General features: G+C 34.8%; 1 protein-coding gene across 1 annotated transcript; it reads left to right on the plus strand.

Annotated features, from left to right (window-relative positions):
* Positions 1 to 6,701: 6,701 nt before the first annotated feature.
* ALC (basic helix-loop-helix (bHLH) DNA-binding superfamily protein) lies at positions 6,702 to 8,179 on the plus strand. The gene is made up of 5 exons (XM_079046303.1): positions 6,702 to 7,188; positions 7,316 to 7,420; positions 7,534 to 7,599; positions 7,686 to 7,751; positions 7,818 to 8,179. Exons 1-5 carry the CDS (start codon positions 6,856 to 6,858, stop codon positions 8,058 to 8,060), a joined length of 813 nt encoding a protein of 270 aa, XP_078902429.1. The 5' UTR covers positions 6,702 to 6,855; the 3' UTR covers positions 8,061 to 8,179.
* Positions 8,180 to 11,325: the final 3,146 nt, after the last annotated feature.

Raw genomic sequence — 11,325 nt, forward strand, 5'->3', positions numbered from 1 at the left:
AAGTGAGGATAACGGGAACGGGTAATCGGGTTATTGTTGGTTGATGAAATTAAATAACTTATTTATTCTGGGTTGAAAACCCTATGTGCTTACCAGGCTCCCAAGCCTGACCCACTCAGTTTCATGTATTACAGGTAGTGGCGCTCGAGCATAGATGTGATGTTTTGGATGAGGGATTACGGATATAGGCCTGTAGATATGAAATAATGTAGTAAGGCTTATATTGTACTGTTTATGCTTTTGATCTGTATCGAACATGACATCCCGAGTCTTTTAATGAAATACATTTCCTTGGAAATGCTTTTGATAAATCTTTATCATATTTTGTTTTGGGACAAATTCCGCAACACTTTTATTTAAAATGTTACTCTAATTCTTAAACAAAGCATAAACAAATCGGTTTTTTCTGGCCGTGAAAATGGGGATGTCACATAAACCATTACCATTTTAAAAATACAATTTTGGAACAATTTGTATAAAGTAGTTAAATTATTAATTTAAATATAACATTACAGGGTCACTTAAATATAAAATTTAGTTTAACGTAAACAACCCAAATAATATTTTGTAAATAGTTAAAAGTGATAAGTTGTAGTGTCTTTCTAATAATGATCATAAGTTGGTTAATAAGGTTAAATAAATATCAAATCTAAAGTGTAATCATAAATAAACTAATTTTCAGTTTTAAAATAATATCTTTACTTCTACTTATAAAGTTATGTCTTTAACTTTTAACATATTATACTTAATTTATTAGATTTAATATGTTGTTATATATAAACCATTATCAGTTTAAAGCTACAACTTTTGAACAGTTTGGACAAAATACTTAAATTGTTAACATAAATATAACGTTACAATGCCAATTTAAATATAAATTTCTGTTCCACTTAAAAAATCAAAGAATATTTTGTAAATAGTTAAAAGTGATAAATTGTAGCGATAAATGCAAAAACTGAATTGTAATCTCAATTAAACTAAAATATTTCCTAAAGATATTTTTATAATCGTTAAAAGTTTTCAAATAAGTATCGTAAAATAACTTACAATAGTAATAGTTAAAAATAACTCTATATAAATGGTTATATTGTTACCTTTAAAATAAAAAAATAATGTTTGATGTTTTAAATAATTATAATGATAGAAATTGAAACATTAAGCAAATAAATTTTAAAAAATTAATTAACAATAACAACTATAAATAACATTAAACCATATATTATATCTAATTTTATTCATGTGTAACTCGCGGGTATAAGTCATTTAAACGATTAAGATTATGAAGTTATAATAGATGTATATATATTATCATATAATTCAAAATAATCAATATATATATTATCATATAATTCAAAATAATCAATATATTATATCAATTTAGTATACGAATTATTATATCCAATTTAACAACAACGTTATTGTTATATTTAAAAAAACATATATTTGTAAAGACTTCAACTATATAAATGTTTCTGCGCATTACAATGTCAACTTAAATATAAATTTCAGTTCACTTAAAAAACCAAAGAATATTTTGTAAATAGTTAAAAGTGATAAATTGTAGTGATAAATGCAAAAACTAAATTGTAATCTCATTTTAACTAAAATATTTCCTAAAGATGTTTTTATAATCGTTAAAACTTTTCAAATAAGTAGCTTAAAATAACTTACAATAACAATAGTTAAAAATAAATCTATATAAATGAGTATATTGTTATCTTTAAAATCAAAAAATAATGTTTGATGTTTATAATGATAGAAATTAAAACATTAAACAAATAAATTTTAAAAAATTAATTAACAATAACAACAACTATAAATAACATTAAACCATATATTATATTTAATTTTATTCATGTGTAACTCGTGGGTACAAGTCATTCAACCGATTGAGATTATTAAGTTATAATAGATGTATATATTATCATATAATTCAAAATAATCAATATATTATATCAATTTAGTATACAAATTATTATATCAAATTTAACAACAACGTTATTGTAATATTTTAAAAAAACATATATTTGTAAAGACTTCAACTATATGAGTGTTTCTGCGCAACGCACGGGCATTCGCCTAGTATATTATAAGGTGAACCACTAAATGATGAACTACCTCCGGGAAACTTGCTTTAAAACGGTAATATCTTTTTAAAAGTAAAAAAATAAAAAATGAAAAAATGAAAAAAAAAAAATTATACGGTTTGGCGGTTTGACCCGTGAACCCTATTACTAACCCGAATTCGAGTCGTTTATTTGGCGGGTTGGTAGGTTAACAAGTTGGCGTGTCAGAAATCTCAACCTAAACCCGTTTATTTTCGTGTCGTGTTCTTGTCGTGTTAAGAATTGTCACCCTAATTTCAAGTAGCTTTTTTTGGAGTATTTAAAAATTTGTTTTTATCTAATTTTACACATTTAAAAACTAACAACTTATTTGGTGAACACTTTTGTACAAATAAAAATAAAAACTATAGATTCTTGTTTTCAGCTACCAACTTCCAACTAACATATACTAACTTTCACTAACACTTAACAACTTCCAACATTCAGCTTCCAATTTAAAGTTGCTGGCTAGTTTTGCGAAACGCACATTAACCCTTTATTTTAATAAATAATCTTTTTTTGTATACTATGCTAAAATTCGTTATAGATGCGATTTGTAAGTTTAATTCAACAATGTTGTATTAATAATATAATTTACAATAAGTTAATATTACTTCTATAACACAAATATCATTTAACACTAGCTCAAATACATTATATTAATCCTAGTGTTCATCACATGTTTAGTTCTTGTAACTTTGAATGTCCCCCACGCCTCTTCCCACCCATGGTCGTAACCAGGCTTTTTCTTGTTCACGATGGAGAACCAGCTTGGAATGTTTTCTTAATGGAGAACCATAAAAATAATAGTAAAAAACTAAATATATTATATTTTATTACATATGTTAAATACATCCTAAAACATTTACTAAAAAGTTCAACCTTTTTACATTTTGTCAATATTAATTAATAGCTTTTTATTTTTAATTCTAAAAGGAAAGTGTTGAATAAATTAATAAGCATCTCGTTCTTTTTCATATCTTTTTTCATGGATGTAACCATTATTCTGCATGGATTAGTAGATAGGTACAAACCTATGAGTTGAATACCCATGCCTTTTGTCCCTTGATGTCCATTGTAACAAATGGTGCTTATGTTATTATCAACTACAATACAATGGTTTTTCTTTAAAATATATCCAAATAATGAAACATTCATTGCTAATAAATGACTATAGACGTTTTTTTTGTTTGTTTAAATTAATACTCCAGTCCTATTAGTTAGAGAGTTAATATCAGAAAAATATCTTATTAGTTATGTTTTTCTCAATTAAACCTAAGTTTTATTTTTACCTTTTTAAAAATAATAAAAATAAAAGTTGTCAAATATAAGGATATTTGAAAAATAAAATAAAAAATTTAGGAATGTTTTCAGAAAATTTTAAAGATTGAAGCACATCACAACATCCACTTAACTATCACTACTCAAGGGCTATTTGAGATCGCCTATTTAACTTAATATATCTATTTTGTTTATAAAAATGCTTATTAGACGACACAAATGAATTTTTAAGAATTGTTTGGGTTAATTAATGTGGTGGCAAAAAACTATAAATTGATAAGTTGATTTTTTATGTATGGATTAGTTTACATATGTAAAATGATTAAAAAAATATACTTACATATTTGGATCTATTTAGTATTGTTATATGTAATATTTTATGTAAAAATATTAAGTTATAAGCTAAAAAAGTTTGGTTTTATAAAGAATATTATAATCTTTTCATCTTTATCAATCATAAACTGTTTTTAAAAGTTAGAAAAATATAATATATGAAAAATAAAATTTTAAAGGTGACAAAAAAAACTACTTCCAAAAGTGTTTATTAGTTTCTTAAACATCTTTTAAATTTATTGATATTCAGAAAACTAACAAATCAATAATCATTTCAAGTGTATATAGAAAAAACCTCACAATACCTAATTAAAAGAATATATATATTTTTAGAACATTTACAATCAATTAAACTCAATTTAATAGATTGTCATATAATTCATTAAACATCTATACAACAACACTCATAATCTAATAAATACATATTCAATTCTATTCATCGATTTATCCATTCTATTTAACAATTTAATGACTTTTAACTTTACTGTAGGTCATCACCCACATTTCATTCAATTTATATTCAATCCTAATAATCATTCTATTCAACTTTTATACTACTTGCATTGTGAATGCTCTTAGGCTGGAGGGAGTGGTGCCACCGAAACCGCACTCCCTCCCCCGCCACATAAGCGTCATGTTATTTTTTACCACACAAGTGTGATTTCTTGCCACACCAAGGGGGTGGTGCCACACTTTTATTTATTTTTTTATTTTGTGTTTTTTGTTAACTATTTTAATTTAATAAAACTTATTTTTTTAATAAAAAAAACATAATTTTAAAAAGATAATATTTCATTAATTAAAAATTCAAATACCATACATTACTTAACTTAAAAAAAAACCTAAAAATTTAGAAAAACAAATTAGAAACATAAAACCTACAACTTAAAAAAACACACACACACACACACCAAACGATTAAAAACTTGAAAAAAACTAGAAATTAGTCACGATTGACGTAACGTTTTTTCACTTCCTCTTTCATCGCCAAAACCACTTCAAGCTCGGCCCCGGTCATATTCGACGTGTCCGTCGCTAGTATTCGCATGTCGCTCTCCCTTTGTTTCTGAAGCTCTCTTTCAGAAGCAATTTGCAAAATCTTGCCCATTCTGTCTTTTATACCCTTCATGTCGGCTCCCATTTCTTTCAAATCATTTGAATCCGACGCTTTGCCTTTGCCTTTGCTTTTTGATTTGTCTCTTCCCATTGGTCGGGAAGGTGGTGAAACTGGAACAGGTTCATCTTCGTTCAGATCAAATTGAACACGAGCATCTGATGTAGTGTGGTCGGACTCAGATGTTCTGCTGCGTTTTGACCCACTATCGATATGCTCGTCTGATGTTTTGCTACTCAGCCATTTCCTGTTACCTTTCAAAAAATTCCAAACTTCAAGAAACTTGAAAGCCTTCAGATTTTCTTTTTGATACACTTTCAACGCTTTCTTCAAAATCACTTCATCGCTTTCTCCACTTTTCCATTGACGTTTCATGTTGTTCCACAAATCATTAAACAACATGACTTCCTTGTTCATCTTCCCCAATTTGGAGTAAACTTGATGTTTTGAACGGTATTCTCCACGGTTCATTCCTTTATGGAACCTGTGTAAAACGCGAATCCAAAAGCGGTCATGCTTTTGGTCTTTTCCAACCGTCGCATCTTCTGAAATATCGATCCAAGATTGTGCCAACACTAACGCTTCCAAAGGTTCCCAACATCTAGCCTCCGCCTTCTCTTTTCTTTTAGTTGCTGCTCGAGTAGGCTGAGTTTCTGTAACGAATTCCGGTTCAGAATCAGAAACGGTCGTTTCTGGTTGTGTTTGTGTTTGTTGAACAAACTCAGGTTGAGACAAAAAATCAAATGTATTAAAATCCGGGTCGGGTTGTGGTAGTGGTGGTGTTTGTGGTGGTGGTGTTTGTGGTAGTGGTTGCGCTGGTCGTTGTGGAAAATACGAAAACATACCGCCGTAGTGGTAATACGGAGGTGAGAAAATCGTTTGATCAAATGAAGGTATTGAGGTGTTGGTGTTTCTGACTGATGTTTTTTCTTTGCTGGGTCGTTTGGAAGATGACATTTCTCAAAAAAAAAAAAATAGAGAAAAGGAGTAGACATATGGTTAAAGGTTGTGTAAAAATGTAATATATATATATATATATATATATATATATATATATATATATATATGTGTGTGTGTGTGTGTAGTAAAGTTTAAAAAAAAAAGAAATTAATACTATAAAGACCGATTCAACGGTCAAAAAAGCAGTCAAAACCCAAGGACCAATCACAGTGCGCGGTATTTTCTAGCCGCAGTGCGGCCAAGACCGCACCAGACCGCGGCCTGGGGGCGGTGTTCTCGGTTGACGTGGCTTGAACCGCGGTCCCAGACCGCACCCACACCCTGCAGCCTTAGGCTTAAAGGAATGATGCATGACATGTCACCATGCCACATCTACTTTTTGGCAACCACCTCATTGACACGTCATTTATGCCGCACAACATACATAACGTGGGTGAATGTAAAAATTTAAAAAAAAAAAACTAAAAAAATAATAATAATAAAATAGACATTACACTCAGATGTACATTCTCTCATTTGTTTCTTCAACAACCAAATAATGCACAAACACTGGTCATGCCTGCATTAAGGTCATGCCGGCATTGAGGGGCGGTATATGCCGAGTATCTCCCCGAGCCACTCTTTTCGATCTTATAGGTTAGGAATGGAAAAAATAGAAAGGATGAGGATATATATATATATATATATATATATATATATATATATATATATATATATATATTTTGGATTAAATAAACTTTGTTTTGGAGTATCTATTTAAAACAAAAAAATTAAAACAAAAATATCTAATATTCTTAGAGCAATGGTTTATGATATGATTGTCACACTCTCACTCTCACACCACGACGCGTGATGTTTCATCAACTACCACCTTTATCATTCCTTGCCAACTATTTAACTTGCCCATAACTCTTTCCCCAATTCCTGCTACACTTTTCAACCCTTTCTCCACCATTGACGTAAAGTAATCTACAGATTATACATCAAAATGGGTCTTTGAAAATTCCACTTTAATCACTCTCTTCTCTTAAATCAATGCATATGTAAAAAAGCTCTGTAAAAATGGCGGACATGTTCGATACACCACGCATTTCTTCTTCATATTCTCCGCCGCCTGAATCCACCGATGACATTTCCCTTCTCCTCCGTCAGATCCTGTTTAAATCATCATCATCATCTTCTTCTTCATCCTTTTCTCTCACTCCCAAACAAATGCAGTATGAATTCCAACGCCAACAACCGCCGTATTCCTCCGGGCTTTCTATTTCCGATCAGATCCCCACGTTATCTTCCACCGGTGTTACTCACATTCCGGCGAATACCATGGCTCATGTCTCTTCTTCTTCTGTGGGTACTATCGATTATGACCCAGATGAATACGATTGCGAAAGTGAGGTATTATATGATATTTCCCTTTTGATCTGATCCATTTAGCATATTTCGTGCATATATTGTTCTCTCTCTGCTTCTTAAATCAGCCATGGATGGTGGTTCGTTTATTGAAACTTCAAACGTTTTCCAGGAGGGATTCGAAAATTTGATGGACGAAATGGTCGCAAAACAAAATCCTCCTCGTAATCCTTCAAAACGAACACGAGCAGCAGAGGTTCATAATTTGTCCGAAAAGGTAACAACTAACAACCATTGATCTTAAATTCATAATCAAACATAGATCACTACTTCACTAGTACTCTGTGTGATTGTCGACCTTGATTTATAATCGGATTTTGTTTGATACAGAGGAGGAGAAGCAAGATAAATGAGAAGATGAAGGCCTTGCAGAAGCTTATCCCCAATTCAAATAAGGTATTGTGTTCAAATACTTCGATTGATAATTCTACACAAACATTTCGATTTTCAACATGAACGCCTAATTGGTTTTGATTTATCAGACGGATAAAGCTTCAATGCTGGATGAAGCCATTGAATATCTGAAGCAGCTTCAGCTCCAAGTTCAGGTATGGTGTTTTCTTCCGGCTAAATTTCACGTAAAAATCTTACTAATTTTGTGATTAATGTTTCAGATGTTGACGATGAGAAATGGGATAAACTTGTACTCCATGTGTGCGCCGACGAACCAGAGAACCGGTGGGTTGAACCTTGGAAACCAGTCCGGCAACATGACGGCGAACCAAGAACAGGTGGTGAACCCGATGTTTAGCCTCCCGGTTCAATGCACCGGCGTCGGCCAAAATCCGCCGTCGATACTTGACTTTTCCCGGTCGATGAATCACGAACCTCCGTTTGGAACTCAACTGGGATCTTGAATCTTTTAGTTATTATTAGTTCTTGTAATCGTAAGGTGAAACATGTATGACTTTGTTAGTAGTCGGTATGATTGTGATTTTAATTTTCAGTTTCAATAGTGATAGAACTGTTGACAGAACGTAGAAGTGTTACTTTAATGATGTGACATTGATTGAAAATCACTGGATTTTCCAAACTTAAGATCAAAGATCCGATTTTTGATCCGATTTGTGATGACCCAAATAATAAAAAATTGAAAAAAAAAACCAACTATAAATATGAGCATAAGTTGGAAACCAAATAAAGATGAGCATAAGTTGGAAACCATTTTCTCCTTAAAAGACAAATCAAGTATCCTTCGAGTGAGTTTTTTTTTTACCCATCTATCGAGTAGAGTAGATCAAGATAAGTGTTAAAATTAAAAGAGTAGATTAAGAAAAATATTGAGTAGAGTAGATCAAGATAAGTGTTAAAATTAAAAGAGTAGATTAAGAAAAAGAACTAGTAGCATCCATACATAAATAATCTTATATGAGTAGAAGGATAAATAAAAAAATGTAGAAAGATGTTTAATTTTTCTTAAATTAATGATGAATATGAGAGAATTGTTTGGATATAATAGTTCAAATGATAGGTTATGGACTTATGGATGGGAATGGATCGGGTTGATTAATTTCCTAATGTGTTTGATTAACACCTTGTTCCCGAGTTGTAGCAAAGAAGAGAAGAGAAAAGAAGAGAAGAGAAAAGTAAGGAAAGAAAAGAAGAGAAAAGAAAGGAAAAGAAATTTGTCTTTTGTGTTCACGAGTTGGAGAGAAGTGGAAGGAAAGTTAAACATTTTGTTCTTTCTCTCAAAATCCTTCCAAATCGGAAGGAAAGTTAGGAGGGAAAGTGATTCTTTCGTTTCCCTCAATTTCCTTCCTGATGCGACATCGACCTCCGGCGTGCCTTCTGGTCTTCTGCTGCAGCGGAGATCTGGATATCACAGTGCAAAGTCGTTAGAGCCGTCCCAGGGATTGTGCCCCGGGAGCGGACTCCGACGGTCAAGTTAGATCAACTAGAAGATCTGAGATGGTTCTCCATAACTGGAGGGAACCATCTTGGTGCTAGTGGTGGTGTATGGTGGTTGACGGCGGCGGGTGGCGGCTGAGCCACCCGGCCGGAGTGTAGTATGGCGGCTGAGCCATGGGGAAGGACCCCCCTCCATGAAGGAGATACTATTCATTATATAGGGGACAATTAGGTCAAGGGGAATTAGGTTAGGCCTTGGGCCAGCCCAATTCAGGCCCAAGTAGCAAGGAGCTGGGCAAGGCCGCCCAGAGGCACCGGGCGAGGCTGGCGGGCGCGCACCAGGCAAGGTTGGGAAGGGAGCGCCAAGCCAGGGAGCACTAGGCTAGGTCGGCAGGAGAGTCCCCAGCAGGGCTGGCAAGGGAGTCCCCAGCAAGGCTGGCAAGGGAGCGCCAGGCAGGGCTGGCAGGAGCGCGCCAGGCCAGGCTGGCGCGCTAGAGCAGTCTAGGCCATGCCAATGGACCATATATCATCAAGTCCCCCAGTCTGGTGTTATTGGTACGTGGCCAATGACATCGGACTGGAACTAGTCATATGAACTGTGCATCGTCAAGTCCCCCTAGTCTGATGCGATTGGGTTGCTGACAATCGGGTCAGACTAGATAAAGCACCAAAGCATTTAAATAATAGAGAGAATGGCCGAACCTCGCCCACGAGAGTCGTGGGGTTATGCGAAGAGCCAAGCATTACTTATGCAGCTTGAGCTGACTTGATTCTCCTTCATTGAGAGGAGTGCGGGCCGATCGGTGCGATGCAACGTAACTATTGTTGCGATCATACGAACCGAGGCTGCTAAAGAGTATTACGCGACACTGATGTCGATGGAATGTCGGGCAGGGGTAGCTATGAAGCGTAACCTCGCCACACAGTCTCTAAGACCGTTGTCGAGCTCCGAAGTCTGTAAATAGATACAACGTACTTGGTCCGTGATTCCCGCGTTCCAGTCACAGCTGAAAGTTGTTAATAGAAATAGACACTCTGAGCGCCGCACACGCGCCCCGGTGAGAGGGACGAGACCCGTAGCCAGCACCGGGTGGGAATTTATATTTCTATGCCCGCTGGATGGGAACTTTGAGTGACTGGTAAGCGGTTCACACTTCACAAGTCCCCTGTAAATGCTTTACAGACCGAGCTTCGCTCCATGAGTTTGTTGTTGGCGCACTCTGAGTGTCGTGGCGCTCGAGCGATTATCTGAAAAGGTAACTCAATCAAATAGTTAGTATTTTTTCTTGAAATAATAAATTGATTCACATTTCCTGTCGTGATCGCTTCTTGGAATACTTCATAGAGTAGCAGTAGTGCACTACTCTTCTCCCTCCCCCCTTTTTTTTTCTTGAAAGCATTGAGATGGTCGGACCACATCTTATAGAATCAGATTTAGCTTGACTAGATTGGAGCGCACGAGCTTTAATTTTTATCTTTGCTAGAATGGGCCCAATAAGATGAAAAATTGATGTAGAGAAAACCACATTGCTAAAATAAATTCAAGAGCCCATTTGGAATTGACTAGCCCAACTCCTTTTTCCTTATTATTATTTTTATCATATATATTTTGAAAGTGTCGAGCGGTCCGGTTCGTCAAGCGTATTCCAAAGCGTACTATGTTAAGAGGTGCTTGCGCCATGCGAATGTTAGATGGCTGATTTTGGTTCGATAAATTTGTGACATTATCGTGAAATTAATTTGAAGGAAAACCCAAATTAAAATGTTGCAGACCATTTATGTTATAAGTCCAAGATTAACTTATAAGAAGCCCAATTAGAAGGTAGTCAGCCCAATATGAAATTGATGGAGCCTTCGTGGGAGATATAGGTCCGCCCTAATTTCTTTTATCATCTATCTGAAACGCCGATATACGCTCACTGAACACGAAGGTGAAAGGTAGCATTGGACTCCAGGCCGATGGATTGACGGCGATAATGGTGGAGCAACAGGCTGAAATCGGCTGTGCAAGGAAATCAAAGCTTCATTTGAGCAGCAGGGTCCACCGGCAACGCTAGCTAGTTGCGTCAAGTGGCACCGATCGGTGACTAGAGGTGACGTGGTGGTGCCTTAACTCCGGAGAGCATCTATTGGTTGAACACAGGGGCATGGAGGTTGCATACCTACGAAGGCTTTGGTGGTTTTTTGTCTGAGAACCGTCGACGGGAAAAGAATGTCGGAGCAACAACATGATTTCCGACGGAACTGATCTGTTGGGTCGTTCGTTGAAGGCGA

Source organism: Lactuca virosa, chromosome 4 (assembly GCF_052849685.1).
Source record: "Lactuca virosa cultivar CGN04683 chromosome 4, Lactuca_virosa_CGN04683_v6, whole genome shotgun sequence".
NCBI classification, from domain to species: domain Eukaryota; kingdom Viridiplantae; phylum Streptophyta; class Magnoliopsida; order Asterales; family Asteraceae; genus Lactuca; species Lactuca virosa.

Bases quoted from the DNA above. Each gene is read 5' to 3' on its own strand.
- ALC (XM_079046303.1), top strand. From the start codon at position 6,856: ATGGCGGACATGTTCGATACACCACGCATTTCTTCTTCATATTCTCCG. The intron at 7,600-7,685 runs GTATTGTGTTCA...TTGATTTATCAG, and splicing joins TTATCCCCAATTCAAATAAG to ACGGATAAAGCTTCAATGCT. The intron at 7,752-7,817 runs GTATGGTGTTTT...TTAATGTTTCAG, and splicing joins AGCTTCAGCTCCAAGTTCAG to ATGTTGACGATGAGAAATGG.